Below are 15,024 nucleotides of genomic sequence, written 5' to 3'. Positions count from 1 at the left end.
GGGAAGGGAAGGTCATTCTCAGTAGTTCCATGACCCTCCAGTTGGAGGAAATAGGCAAGAGATCACCAGGCACATCTGAACAAGCTGATTTATTAGAGTGTTACAGTGGGGGCTCCCACACAGACGGGCACCAGAGCAAGGTGCTCAGCTCCCCTCGTCTCCCTCCGCCTCCACAGCCTTCTGGCTGTCCTCCTCGCCTTTCCGCGTGAACTCCTCGATGACTATGTCCTCAGAGCTTGCAGAAGCAGCAAAAGAGAATAGAGGGTTAGCAACCGCTTTCTGGGTGTCCTCCGTGTCCACTGGTTTTTCCTGATCCCAGAAAAGTGATCCCCTCCCTGCTTCCCAGCTAGGCTCCTTGGCCCCCTCTTGATGCCCCATCCCCCATCCTCCATCACCCACTCTGGCTTGTTTCCTTTCGTTCCCGCCCAAATTTCCCAGCACAAGAGTTCCCCAGGCGCACTGGAAGGGAAATAAGGATGAGGAGTGGGAAGGGGGAAGGTATCAAAGAATGAAAGACGAAAGGGGCAGGAAGGTGGGGTATGCAGAAAGGGAACAGAGGGCATATTGAAAGCACCGAACTGTGACACGAAGCTAAGCCGTACGTTTACACTGGACCATGGGAAAGCATTTTCACATTTCCATCGTCATAACATGGAGAGTGGCAATGGGAAGAGGGGAATGGGGCTTCCAAGTCTCCTATTCCATTTACCTAGCGGCCTCTGCAGCAAGCATGGAGAGGGAGGGAAAAAAAAATGCAGCTGAAGCTGATTCGGGGTTCTTCAGTTCCCCGAAGAAGTATCTTTACCCTTTTCCCTCCCTTTCCAATCCTTCCTCCCCAGCACTCAGGACACACACAGTTCCCCTGAAAACCTAGACACCCAGCCTGCCTATTGCTATTCCATCCACAGCCAAACTGCTCGTCTCCAATTCATGAGATCAGAATGCCTTGGACCTCAGCCCTCAGGAAAACCCTTCCTGTGAGTTCCTCCGGATCACTCACCATGAGATGGCTTCGGGTGGATCAGGACCAAGGGTAGCTCCACACCAACATCGCTGCAAGGATCCCAATGTGGGGTGACATCTCATCTCTCTACAAACCCAACCCCTGGACCTCCCTCCCTTAGGTTTCCAGTCTTTGGATGCCCTCAGTCCCTCCCTTGTCCTCCTCTTCTTGCCCATGTCCCCCCACCCCATAGTCTCTTACCTGGCCGTCAGGTCTCCTAGGATGCTGTGGGTAGAATGACACCCAAAATTATTAGCAGCAAATAGAGAAGGGGCAACATAGTTTTAATAGGGAATGAGGGATCATAAGCCCTAATGAGCCATCCACAGAATGGGTTTCTGGAAGGGAAAGTGACTTGTTTGCTAGCTCACAGGTTTGGGAACCTGGTCTGTGAGAAGGGGTGAGGAATGGTTGGATTGGGTCAATCTAACCGGGAGAAAAAGAGAGGCAAAAAGCCCTTGACTCCTTAGCCCAAGACCCAGAACCCTCACTTACCCGCCACAGGACACCATCAGGTTGACTCTGACTTTGTAGGACACCAGGATCCCCAGCAGCTCTTTGTCCATTCCTGGTCTAATACTGGAGGGTGTAGTATTCATTTGGGGGTGTGTAGGGGCATTAGGAGAATTCATTCAGTCCCCAGTTTCTTCTCATGCATTCCCATCACCACACCGTATAACATTTAGTCTTCTCCCAGAATATCTCCCAGGCTCTAAGCTCTCCTACCCACGGAGACCACATTTGTCTCCCTAACATTCAGTTTTACCATGTCACCCTCTGCTCAAGAGCCTACCTTTTGAATACAACAACTACTCTGCCTGCCTTTCAAGACCCCTAACAATCTTGCCCTAGCTAGCCTCTCTAACACTTTCTGCCCTAACTGCTGGATACGACCTAAGCAGACCCATCTTCTCTCCGTGATCAGAACACGCCATGTGGATTCCCATCTTCTAGCCTTTGCCCATGCTGTGTTCCCAGTATAGAATGCTCCTTTTTTTCTACTGTTGGTAACTAGATCCTTCACATATTTCAGGATCTAACTCATTCTACCTCCTCCAGGGAGCTTGGGAAAAATCTCATCATTGCTCTCTACTGCTGATCTCTTACATATAAAATAACGCTGCTTGGATGATTTCCAAGGCTATTTCCAGTGTTCGCAGTCTATAGCTGCTTGATTGATAAGCCATGGGGAGGGATGGAGGGATTACACCTATCAGATGTTGGCAGGTGGTTTTTGCTGGGAGACACATCTAAGGCTATGGCCTCTGAGGGACAGGACCAAGTGAATGACATCCTAGTTCTATTAATTTCTGTTGCATCCTTTTCCTTTGTTGTCCTCCTTTTTCTCCATTTCTCATCTCCTATGCTTCTACTGCATTTTCATGTTCTCTAGAGAGTCGATTCTGTAGAGATCACAATATTCAGAGCCGGAGGACATGTGATAAAATCCTGTCTGCTTCTACCTCTTATTAGTCATGCTACCTTAAACCAGTTCTTTCTTCTCTCTGAGACTCAGGGTCCTTAAATGTAAAAGGGAGTAAGAACATCTATCCAGGCTACTTTAGTGGGATTCTCACAAAGATGACATAGTACATATGTAGGACCTCGATGAACTGTGAAATCTTATACAACGTAAGGATTGCTTTCCTCCCCGTGTTTTCCTTTCTTTCCACCTCTGACGTAAGCCTGCCGTTGGTCCCATGGGCATTACTGAGCTTGCTACTGGCCCTCGATCCTGGAGGGGTCTGTGAACACTGCCCTAGAGACAGTTTAAAAACAGGTAGGCTTCACTGAAGATGAAACCTCAGAGCTGTGTATGTAGGAGTAGGAAATGGAGGCTGAGAGTTACATGTGAGCTTACATCGTGCTAGAGGCCAGGTTGGTATCCTCATGCTTGAGTTTCCCATCCAGTGCCAGGCCCCGTTTCTGGCAGCTGGCAGCCAGGATTGGAGTTACTGCAAAGCTCTGGGAGAAGTTGGAATTAGCAGCTACAGTCTCCCTTTGAAAGATGAACAAGAGAAGGGTTTAGAATGGGTTTGCCTACTCAGTACACTTTTACTCTCAAGAGTATCTTGTACAAGATTGTATGAGAACCTACTGGAGAATCCCAGAGAGGTGACATGTTTAACTGTGAAGACTGGGAGAAATTCATTCTGGTTGGAAATCCTTATGGTTCTGCCCTCGCTCAGCATTTTGATGGGACTCCTGGGGGTAAGTTGTGTCCCCTCCATCCCATTGTCCTCGGAATCCCTCCCATTCTCTACTATAGCCTTCATCTTAAACTTCCCCATTCTTCGGAACTTTCCCTCCCTTTTGTCTTCCCACCTTCTCACCAGCCTACTGGACCTCTTCCCAACACCCGACCCTTTAGCTCTTTGACCCCAGCCCCAGTGCCAGCTTACGTGAATTCCTGAATGAACACAGTCTTGGAGTACTTGTCTAGTGAATACAGGACAACATCAGTGACCTGGTCGACTGAACAAGTCAGGAAAAATATATGATTACAATCAATAAGTCATTTTTGTGACCCCAGCTTACTGTCCTTAGAGGTGACCTTACACACAGGTACACTATACATCATGTAGTAAGACGTGGCCAGTGAGAAAACGAGATGTGCATTTTGACAGATGTGGGATAGAGGGAAAGCCTAGATGAATGCAGACAGGTAAGTGAGGCAGAATTGTGGAAAAAGACCTGTGGCTTTGGGACCAGGTGCAGAGGGATGGGAAAAGAAACTCACCGGAAATCTTGATTCTTTTGATGACCTTGTTGGTGGAGTTGTTGATAGAAACATTGACGGAGATGGGTTCTCCGTGGTAGTGAACCTAAAGCAGGAGGGGGGCCCCATGTCAAGTTTGGAGGACGAATACACAGATGGAGACCTATAAACCCTGTTTCCTTAGCAGTCTTGCCACCCTGGCTCCCATCTCTGCCTGCCCACGTAGGTTATCAGTGAAGAAAGGGCATCAGAGGGGATGCTGGGGCAGGAGGCAGGAAGTGAGGGTAACAAACCTCCCTGTCCATCCAGGCCTGGAGTTGTAGGGGCTGAGCTGATAGAAGAAAGCGGCGGACGGTCTGGGCTGAGGGGCCAGGGCCTGCCTCCGGTGGTGCAAATTGTACTTTCCGGACAACCAGTCGCACATAGTCTCTGAGCAGAGACCAAGGGATCAGCCAGAGCATCCTCCTTTCAGACCCACAGCCCTCTCCCATCCCACCCGCACAGCCCAACCCTTGCTTAAGAATGGGAATAGAGGAAGGTCCCCCTCAGAGAACTCCTCTAGACCCTTAATGTAAGTATGTAGACCAAAGGTTGGTAAACTATGGCCCACTGGCCAAATCTGGCCTGTTGCCTGTTTTCCTATGGTCCAGGAACTGAGAATGGTTACACTACATTTATAAATGGTTGAAATAAATCAAGGAACAATAGTATTTTACGACATGTGGATATGACATGAAATTCAAATTTCAGTGTCCATAAACAAAGTTCTATCGGACACACAGCCACACTCATTCATTACTGTACCTCCTGTGGCTGCGTTTGTGCTACAACAGCAGAGTTGCATAGTTGCAACAGAGACTACATGGCCCACAAAAACCAAGTAGTTATTTTTTGGACCGTACACAAAAGTTTGCTGACCCTTGCCCTAGAGCAAAGAAGAGAAGTCAGAGGGGACTCAGGAACGGGCGTCACTGGTGGCGACGATGCTGTGGAGGTTGAAAGTGGGGCTATTTCTGTCATTAGAGCAGGATCTGTTTCCTGGGACAGGCTGGAGGCAAGGATTTTGGGGAGAACCAGAGAATACCTCTTGGACACTGTCTCCTCCGGGTTTTCAGCACAGAAACTCTTCACCTCAAAGTCAATCCCACAGGGCTGTAAAGGGACAGGGGCAAAGAGAGCTCATTTCCAGTGCTGTCCTCCCTTCCCCGTGGGCCTATAAGAAAATGCCTGACCTCCTTCCTTAGCTGTCCATTTCTCTACAGTCTTGCCTGTTTGTCCCACTGTTCCTCTACCCTGGCATTACCATCTGTCCCTCTTTCTTAGAACCCAGTCCTCGGTCTTCACCTTGCCTGAATCTTCTGGACCTGGCTGTAGTGTGACAGAACAGGGCAGGTTGGTCACCATCTAGGGGACAAAAAAGTGGTCATGAAAGAAGTAGAAAAGAAAAGAATTCAAACCGATACAACACAAATAGGGACCCCTCTCCCTTGTTGCCCTTCTTGAGCTTCCTCTCTTAATCTTCCCTGGAAACCTTGCCCACCCAGGGTTTGGGGTCAGTACCTGCAGGGTAAAGGGGTAGGCATTGTCCCCTAGCTTGTGCAGCAATCGCTCCTGTAGGACTGTGAGGGGCCCCTGAGTGCTGGTGGATTCAGCTGGGACCACTTGCAGGGTCTGCACATACAGATCTTTCCGGAATGTCAGACCAATCACATCCAAGTCATCACGGCCATAGCGAAAGGCACATGTCAACATGACAAACACTGCAGGCAAAGGAGGAAGAGAGTGGCCTGTCAGGCCTGAGTGGGAAGGGGAATCTTAACTGGGTCAAGAAGACACAGAGAGGTGATGTCATATGATCAAAAGACTATGGCCGCAAAGAAAACCGCTATTAACACATTTGTCTGCTGTGAGATTTATATTGAATGTCTTTATAAACAAACAAAAAAGGAAAGCCTGGGGGAATATCTTTGCAACACATATAATACACAGAAGGTTAGCATCCAAAATACGTAAGCACATCACACATCAACAAGAATGACGGACCAGTATCGTAGTGTGCAAAAAATGTGAAGGCATGCCCAATAACATATGAAAACATGTTTAATCTCATTAGTAGTCAGATAAATGCAAATTAAAGGGCAACCAGATAAGATTTCGCACCCATCAGATTGTCAAAAAGTTCTAAGTCTGACAATAGTATGTGTTACAAACAAGCCCATTCAAAAGTGGGCAAAGGATATGAACAGACACTTTACAAAAGAAGACATACATGAGGCCAACAAACATAAGAAAAAATGCTCATCATCACTGGTCATCAGAGAAATGCAAATCAAAACTACATTGAGATACCATCTCACGCCAGTTACAATGGCGATCATTAAAAAATCTGGAGACAACAGATGCTGGAGAGGATGTGGAGAAATAGGAACTCTTTTACACTGTTGGTGGGAGTGTAAATTAGATCAACCATTGTGGAAGACAGTGTGACGATTCCTCAAGAACCTAGAAATAGAAATTCCATTTGACCCAGCAATCCCATTACTGGGTATATATCCAAAGGATTATAAATCGTTCTACTATAAGGACACATGCACACGAATGTTCATTGCAGCACAGTTTACAATAGCAAAGACCTGGAACCAACCCAGATGCCCATCGATGATAGACTGGACAGGGAAAATGTGGCACATATACACCATGGAATATTACGCAGCCATAAAAAACGATGAGTTCGTGTCCTTTATAGGGTCATGGATGAACTTGGAAACCATCATTCTCAGCAAACTGACACAGGAGCAGAAAATCAAACACCGCATGTTCTCACTCATAGGCGGGTGTTGAACAATGGGAACACATGGACACGGGGAGGGGAGCACTGCACACTGGGGTCTGTTGGAGGGAAATAGGGGAGGGACATCGGGAGGTGGGGAGTTGGGGGGGATGGCATGAGGAGAAATGCCAGATATAGGTGAGGGGGAGGAAGGAAGAAAATCACACTGCCACGTGTGTACCTATGCAACAATCTTGCATGTTTTTCACATGTACCCCAAAACCTAAAATGCAATTAAAAAAAAAAAAAGATGTGGAACAAAAGAGTTGTTACATACTGCTCGTGGGAGTATTAATGCAACTAATTTGAAAATCTATTTGGGATTATCCAGTAGAATTAAATCTGCTCGTAGTGTATGACCTAATAATGTGACTTTAAAGGAGCTTTTGTTCTTGTTTACAAGGAGATACATATGATAATGGCCGTTGCATCAATGTTTGTCAGAACTAAACCTGGAGATAATCTAAATATCTATCAGCCGGAGAATGAGTAAAACGTTTGTGGCATATTTACAAAATGGAATACTAAACCAAGATTAAAATACATGAACTAGAACTTGATGGAATGCTATGGCTTGTATGTGTCCTCTTTATCATTCAGGAGTTGAAACTTGATGGCCATTGTGATGGTATCAAGATGGCCATCAAGAAATGATTAGATCATGGGCCTTCTTTGTTCCTGAATCCCTTCATGAACCGGATTAAGGCCCTTAGATAGGACACCGTTTGCCCTTTCACCTTCCACCACGTGAGGACACAATGTTCCTCCCCTCCAGAGGATGCAGCAATAAGGCACCATCTTGGAAGCAGAGAGCAGCCCTCATCACACAACTGCACCTGCTGGAGCCTTGATGTTGGACTTCCTCCCTTTCAGAATTGTGAGAAAATAAATTTCTGTACTTTTAAATTACCTAGTCTCACGTATTTTGCTGTAGCAATAGAAACAGACTAAGACCTGTGTCAACACGGTTAAATCTCAAAAGCTATTGAACCAGGCCCGGTGTGGTAGCTCACGCCTGTAATCCCAGCACTTTGGGATGCCTAGGCAGCAGATTGCTTGAGGACTGGAGTTCAAGACCAGCCTGGCCAACATGGTGAAAACCCGTCTCTACTAAAATACAAAAATTAGCCAGGTATGGTGGTGTACACCTGTAATTCCTGCTACTTGGGAGGCTGAGGCAGGATAATTGCTTGAACCTGGGAGGCAGAGGTTGCAGTGAGCTGAGATTGCACCATTGCACTCCAGCCTGGGTGACAGAGCAAGACTGTCTGGAAAAAAAAAAAAAAAAAGGAAGCTACTGAACAAACAAATGTAGCTGCGGAATGATAGGCACACTATATTACTGTTTATATATAAAGTTTCAAAGGGGCCAGGCACAGTGGCTCATGCCTGTAATCCCAGCACTTTGGGAGCCAGGGTGGGTGGATCAGAGGTCAGGAGTTCAAGACAAGCCTGGCCATGCTGGTGAAACCCGGTATCTACTGAAAATATAAAAATTAGCCTGGTGTGGTGGCAGGTGCCTCTAATCCCAGCTACTCGGGAGGCTGAGGCAGGAGAATGGCTTGAAGCCCATAGGTGGAGTTTGCAGCGAGCCGAGATCATGCCACTGCAGTCCAGCCTGGGCGACAGAACGAGACTTCATTTCAAAAAGAAAACAAAACAAAATAAAAAAGTTTGAAAGCAGATAGGACAATATCAAAGTTCATCATAGACACTTAACTATGGAGTACAAGAATGGAGCCACTGAGCGAATAACAAACCCCAAATTCAGGATAGTGGTTATCTGTGGAGGGAGGAGAGCAGGAGGAGAAGGAGTAGGGAGGGAGGAGGGACACACAGGAGGCTTTAGTTTGTTTCTGTCATTCTTATTAAAGCTTGGTGATTTTTACAGAATATTCCTAACATAATTCTACGTGCCTGAAATATTTTATCATGAAAAAGAGAAACAATAATACTTAGGGTCAGAATACCTGGACTTGACTAGGACTTGCACAAACCCCTTGAGTTCTCCGGGTCTCAGTTACTACACCTGTCAAGAATAGGACTGCTCTGGTAGTTCTATATATGCTATTTAGACCTCAAACTAACCCTCTGACGTGCTGTTATCTCCACTTTACAGGTACGGAAAGGGAGCTCAGTGCTGTTAAACAATGGCGCAGGATTTCAACTCAGGCTTGTCTGTCTCCAAGTTCCAGGCTCATAGGTATTTAACTTAACTCATAAGACAGTTGTGAGGAGTTGATGTATAAGAAATCCCTTTGCAGGCGGGGCACAGTGGCTCACTCCTGTAATTCCAGCACTTTGGGAGGCCAAGTTGGTTGGATTGCCCAATGACAGGAGTTCAATTTCAGCCTGGCCAACATGGTGAATCCTCGCCTTTAGTAAAAACACAAAAATTAACCAGGCGTGGTGGTGGGTGCCTGTAGTCCCAGCTACTCAGGAGGCTGAGGCAGGAGAATCACTTGAACTCAGGAGGCGGAGGTTGCAGTGAGCTGAGATGGTACCACTGCACTCTAGCCTGGGCAACAGAGCAAGACCTCATGTCAAAAAAAGAAAAAAGAAATCTCTTTGGAAACTTCAAATAATGTAGATGTGGATGTTGATGATGATGATGGGAATACTGACAGGAATGGAAGAGTTATAATTGAACTCATACTTTGTAACTGGCATCTAAGATTTAAAAGAAATCAAGTGAGAGGCAGATAGAAAGCCTCTGAAAAAGGCTAATGGAATGTAGAACGGAGTAGGGAGGGATACCTGTCCATGTACAGGGTGACAGAAGTTGAGGCAAGTAAAGATGTAGAACACGAATGGGTAACCTTATTTCTATCAGGGGCTGTGACCCAAAGGAAAGAAAACTACCAACAGCAGCACTTGAGTAGAAAGCAACTTATTTTAGTATTTTTCAGAACTCAAAACATCAAACACCAGATTATTTTCTTTTAAAATTGAGAACGAGGAAAATCAACCTATATTCAAAAGATACAGCAAAGCCTGAAAGTATTGATAGTATCAGTGTTTATAAAGGCTAGGGTAATATGGACAGCCTCATGCACTGCAGGAGGGAGATTTAATTGGCATAAGTATTTTAGAGAGCAATTTGACAATAGGTATAGAAAGCTTTAAAAATGGTGAATGCCTTTTTGCCATTAATTTCTCTTCTAGGCATTTCGCCTAAAGAAATAATTGAACTAGTATAAAAAGTATGTGTATTACAGGGCTTCGTGGTATTCCCGTACAATATAATACTAGGCAACTTAAAAAGTTATAGATTTTTATATTCTGACACAGGTTTAAAGGATTATACAATATTATTTATAGTATAGCATTTTTAATGAAAATATAGATGTTTGCATAGAAAATATGAATAAATAAGATGAAAAATATTATTAGCGATTAAAGATGGCAAGGTTGCAGTCTCTTCTTCATCTACGTTTTAAAATTTTTCTACAATGGAGACAAATCTAGTAATTTTCAAAAGATACAAAAAATAGATTCACCTTGGTTCTCAATTATGGCCAATTATAGTGGGAGAAGGGAGAAAGAAAGGGAAATAAGGGATAAAGGAAAGCAGAAAGACAGAAAGGGAAAAAGGAGCGGAAAAGAGGTGGCTGGAAGGAGGCAGGTGAGAGAAGAAATGAAAGAGATGAGGAATGACACAGAGAAAAGGTCAGGATGGGCAACGCAGAAGGGGATCTAGTAGTCCCCGAGGTAAGGGTGTTAATCAGATGACTTGTTCTTGGAATCGCTTGCTATTCCTGTGTAGGGAGGGCAGGAGACTAAGACATCAACTGCATCTCGAAACTCCTACCCCCCACTGATGCTCTAATTGGCTTTCTAGCAGTTTGGAATTATCCTTTTGTTTTGCGTGCTAGGAAATTGCTTGTTTTTATTTCCTTTCAAAAGTCAGTATCTATTCTAAAGTTATTAGTTTATACTTGTGTTTATTCTACAAAAAATATGTTAATTGTTTGAACATCAGAAGAGACAAATCAAAGTTCCAAAATAATGAATCATGTTCCACAGATAACTACCGTTAATATCTGTTGTGTTTGCTTCCCAACTTTGTCTGTTGCTATAATTGAACACAAGGCCACCTTAGGTATTTTTTATTTTGCTCTCATTATCCTTTTGAAGTTAAACTTTGTATTTTGAGATCATTGTGGAGTCACATGCAGTTGTAAGAAATAATACAGAGAGAGATTCCAGATAGATTTTTGTTGAACAACAATTCGTTCACACCACCACATATACTACTGCCCTATCACTGGCCTTTATCACTCCACAGTACAGAGTAAGCACATTTTACGTCCACAAATGTACCTTGATAGAAAAACACATTAGGAAATATGATGCAAACAAGACAATCTTCATAGAGGTAACAAAACATATTGAAAAACTAAGAATAAACAAGAAATATGCACAATTTAGCCGGGCGCGGTGGCTCAAGCCTGTAATCCCAGCACTTTGGGAGGCTGAGGTGGGCGGATCACCTGAGGTCAGGAGTTTGAGACCAGCCTGACCAACATAGAGAAACCCCATCTCTACTAAATATACAAAATTAGCTGAGTGTGGTGGCGCATGCCTCTAATCCCAGTTACTCAGGAGGCTGAGGCAGGAGAATCGCTTGAACCCAGGAGGCGGAGGTTGCGGTGAGCCGAGATCCTGCCATTGCACTCCAGACTGGGCAACAAGAGCAAAACTCCGTCTCAAAAAAAAAAAAACAAAAAAAAAACAAAAAAAACAAATATGCACAACTTAAATGAAAAGTAATATAAAACTCTACTAAGGGGACACAAAGGAAGATTAGAATAAAAGGAAAAATGCATCGTCTTCCTAGAACAACATATATTTTTTAACTAAAGATTTCTTTCCATAGCTTGTGAGGATTTTATAGAAATGTGAAAAAACGATTTTGGTTTTAGAAATATAGAATACCTGGGAACCTTAAATAAGTTGGTTAATTTATGAGTCTATCCCAAAGTTCCTCTAATATTTCAAATTGACTGGATTGCTTTTTGACACTGCTTAATCTGAGAGATTTAGTCTACTTTATTCTCCAATATCTAATGGTTACATCTGAACTAGTATTCATCAACCCATTCATGGCCTTTTTCAAATCAAACCCAATTTTCATTCTAGTTGGATCACAGTGGAGTTAATCCATAGTGAGAATTAAAAGGGAAAAAAAGCAGAAAAAAAAAAAAGTGAGTGTAATCTTGATATGTAGTGCTGCTTCCAGAGTAATGTTTTTTACTGTTACTTCTTATGGTTGTTATTTTGTTTCTTTGTTTGGGATTTTTTTCTTGAATAAAACATCAGGCAGTTTCCTAACACAAAAAGGAAGATGGAAAGATGAATACCAGAGGTTGCAAAACGGCAGCCTGAAGGTCACATCTAGCCAACAGAAAAAAAAGCAGGGTTGGGGATTTAATCTATCCAGGCTTCTAAAGTCTTTTAGTGAGTTGCCAACATTTGAAAATCAGGAAATTTGCATTAAAATATGGATTTCTGGCTTATTGGATTATATCATAGGCAGTCTAAGATTCAGATCAATAGCCAAGCAGGGGCACCACCAATAATAATAGAGAAAATTCAAAATTTTGAAAGAAGCTATTTTAATTTCAGCACAAGTGTAAATCCTATAAAATTTTGAAAAATAAAATTTAATTTATGCTTTAGATATTTACTTGGACTATTATTTGGGTAAGGGGCACCATAATCTTTTCATATTCTGAGCTTTCATTTACAGTTTCTAGTTAACAATTAGAAAATTTGGCCACACTGGGCTGGAATTCCCAGTTGTCAGCCTCCACCAGACACGGCATTCACAGTTCCTGCCACTTTCTGGTTTTCTTATACATTTCTGGTGCAATCCACTCATTGGGTTACCTGTCTGAAACATACAAAGACCAACAAGGATTTCCACTTACACTTTCGACCTTCTAAGTACTCGGGATCAACCAGGACTACACCATCTGCGGAGAGAGGGACAGACAGCACCTTGGTCAGGAAAAACTCTCAGACAGTGAAACAGAAGATGATCCCTCAAATGTTTCTTCCCATTCTTCCCTTTAATTGGCCTCCTTTTCTGCACGGTCTTTCCTGGACTTTCTTTTACTGCCTAGTTTCCATTCTTCTTTCCCCAGGCTTCCCCTTTTTTGGACTCACTGACCAATGGGTTCCACTGTGTCCACATGGTCCACGAAGTCCCGTTTCCCCAGGTAGATGGAGAGCTGTTGTGGAACAACCTCCCATGTTATTCTCGTGATCATTTTTGAATGGATTCCCCTGAAACCCCCAACCCAGACCCCTGACCTTGAAGGATGTACCCACCTATCCCTTTTGCCCTCTCATTTACCCAGCTGGGCCAGGTTCTCTCACCTTCCCATTGGAGCTGGTCTTCTTAAACACCCTATGGGGAGAAAACCAGAAAGAGGATAGAGAGGGGGATTGGAAAAGCAGGGAAGAGGAAATAAGGGAGGTGGGGAGAAAAAGAAATATTCTTAGGATTAGGAGAAGAGGCTCCAGGAGCATAGGATGGGGCAAAGCTAGAGGTAATCGGGGTAGAATCCAAGGACACAAATTAGGGAGAGATTGGAAATCCCTCTATCCCAAAGGCAAGTACTTGAATGGTGATAGGGAGCAATTCACAGGTTTAGAGGATTAGGAGTTCTTACTTGGACATGTTGGCTATATAGTTGATGTTGAGCCTTTTCTAGGAAGAGGGAAAGAAGAAAGGCTCAATCATTTCATCTCTATTCTTCTCATCCCACTCCAGCATACCATCCATATACACCTAGTGTGATGTAACCTTTCCTCAGACAGACACCTCACCCACATCAAGTACCTCCTGTTTTCCCTTGTGCCAAGGGTACTTCTTTAGCCTTCTTCAGCCATATTCTTGCCCATCTTGGTCAAGAGGGGAAAAAAAACCTTCCTACTTTGTACAAATCATTGAATAACCATACTATCTATTCTCCAGAAAGGGCCAAACTTCCTAGAATAGCTGGGGAATTCTTGAGAGCCCTCAGAGAGAAGGAACTTCTCTGGAAAGGGGCTGGACAGAGGCTTCCATCCAGAAAAGTATGAGAAAAATGTGTTTCTTGGTCTGTATGAGAGTAGACATCCCCTGGCACACAAGGCATGTTTGCTGGATACATGAATGAATGAATGAACAAATGAATGGATTCTGTCTGCTTCTGCTCCTGCAATGGATCCTGAGCCTGAGTTCACCTCATGATGGCCTTGACTCTCAACAAAGAAGGGATAAAGGTGTGGGAGATAAGGGGTTGATGCCTTCATGCTCTCAGTTTTTGGTGACAAAGGTCTCTATGGAGGTTGAAAGTCCTCCTTGAACTCATCCCTCTCATTCCCTTCCCTAGATTTTCCCATCCTTATCCCCATCCAGGTCCCCAGGGGCTAGGCCTTGGGGTGGGAATCCTTAGAGACAGGGAGATGTCTCTCTAGTGCTTCCCTTTGATGCTTACTGAGCCTGGCCCAGGGGGTGAGCTTAGGGGAGCTTCCAGAGGTCTTTGGAAGGTCTCTAGGCCTGAATGACTATAGGCTGTGTCAGGAAGGGTGTCCCTCAACTGCTGCCTAATATATTAAAGGGGATGCTAAGAACAAGGGACATAGGGCTTCATACAGGCTAGAAGTAGAGGGCTTTGGAATATTACCTGGGGAGAGAGATCAAGTTCACATCAGTCTCCAGCTCTGGTTGCTATGCTTGCCTCCCCAGCCTCTTATACCCACAGTCCTCTGAGTGTTTTGATTGGTGGGGGTCATCGGAAAAGAATAGGGTTCTTTGCGGCAGGGGGGGTTGGGGGGGGCATGAAACACTACTATAAATAGCTCAGGTGCCAAGAGTTTGGAAAGCAGATTAGTGCCTAAAAGATTAGTGGCTAAAAGATTAGCAGGCTATTGCTGCTGGGACAGAGTGGGGGCAGGAGGTTGAGTCTGATGATGTTAAAGGCAGGGGAGTTTGAGAAAGGTAACTTCAGGATTTTGGCCTTGTGAGGCCTTGAACCTGAGAACTTGGGTCAAAGTGGAGTTAAAGGTCTTAAAGGTGAAGCATGATGAGGGGTTGAAATGGGAGGGCTCAAAGTATAGGACTTTGTGTTTTTGAAAGGAATACCTTGTGTCACACTCCAATCTCTGTGTCAGCGGCTCCAGGCCACACAAAAGCCACAAGTATAGGAAAGAGTACCTTGTACCCAGCCCCCTACCACTTGGGACCTTGGACTCTTGAAGCTGATGTTTAGAAACCCTGATTATCCCAGCTTATGTGCACAGCAGGAGTCAATCTCCTGTAGGTAGTGGGGGCAGGAGTGGTGGAGGGGAAGCTGAGTGCATTGAGCTGTGTGTGCACATGTCTGTGAGCCTTGAACTTCTTTTCTCATTGGAGAGGAAGGTAACATAAGATTCCCAGCCCAGGTACAGGTTCTTCTGGCAGGGCATGCATGTGGAGGG

At 44.5% G+C, this 15,024-nt stretch overlaps 1 protein-coding gene across 1 annotated transcript; it reads right to left on the bottom strand.

Moving 5' to 3' along the window:
• Positions 1 to 70: 70 nt before the first annotated feature.
• Positions 71 to 14,378, bottom strand: ARR3 (arrestin 3). Its single transcript, XM_032255853.1, has 17 exons — positions 14,232 to 14,378; positions 13,233 to 13,270; positions 12,937 to 12,967; positions 12,728 to 12,788; positions 12,486 to 12,530; positions 5,283 to 5,482; positions 5,067 to 5,126; positions 4,807 to 4,874; positions 4,016 to 4,151; positions 3,744 to 3,828; positions 3,406 to 3,478; positions 2,865 to 3,002; positions 1,499 to 1,582; positions 1,205 to 1,228; positions 1,001 to 1,053; positions 710 to 719; positions 71 to 235 (listed from the first exon to the last, which is right to left on the bottom strand). Exons 2-17 carry the CDS (start codon positions 13,238 to 13,240, stop codon positions 145 to 147), a joined length of 1,167 nt encoding a protein of 388 aa, XP_032111744.1. The 5' UTR covers positions 13,241 to 13,270; positions 14,232 to 14,378; the 3' UTR covers positions 71 to 144.
• Positions 14,379 to 15,024: the final 646 nt, after the last annotated feature.

Source organism: Sapajus apella, unplaced genomic scaffold (assembly GCF_009761245.1).
Source record: "Sapajus apella isolate SASKATOON/1434 unplaced genomic scaffold, GSC_monkey_1.0 scaffold91, whole genome shotgun sequence".
Taxonomy (NCBI): domain Eukaryota; kingdom Metazoa; phylum Chordata; class Mammalia; order Primates; family Cebidae; genus Sapajus; species Sapajus apella.
The sequence above is the reverse complement of the archived record's forward strand: the minus strand, read 5'-3'. Positions and strand labels throughout refer to the sequence as shown.

Excerpts from the sequence above, each read along its gene's own strand:
- ARR3 (XM_032255853.1), bottom strand. Across the intron at positions 4,152-4,806 it reads GAGGAGACAGTGTCCAAGAG|AGACTATGTGCGACTGGTTG; the intron begins GTATTCTCTGGT and ends GTCTCTGCTCAG. Across the intron at positions 1,054-1,204 it reads CTAGGAGACCTGACGGCCAG|CGATGTTGGTGTGGAGCTAC; the intron begins GTAAGAGACTAT and ends GGATCCTTGCAG.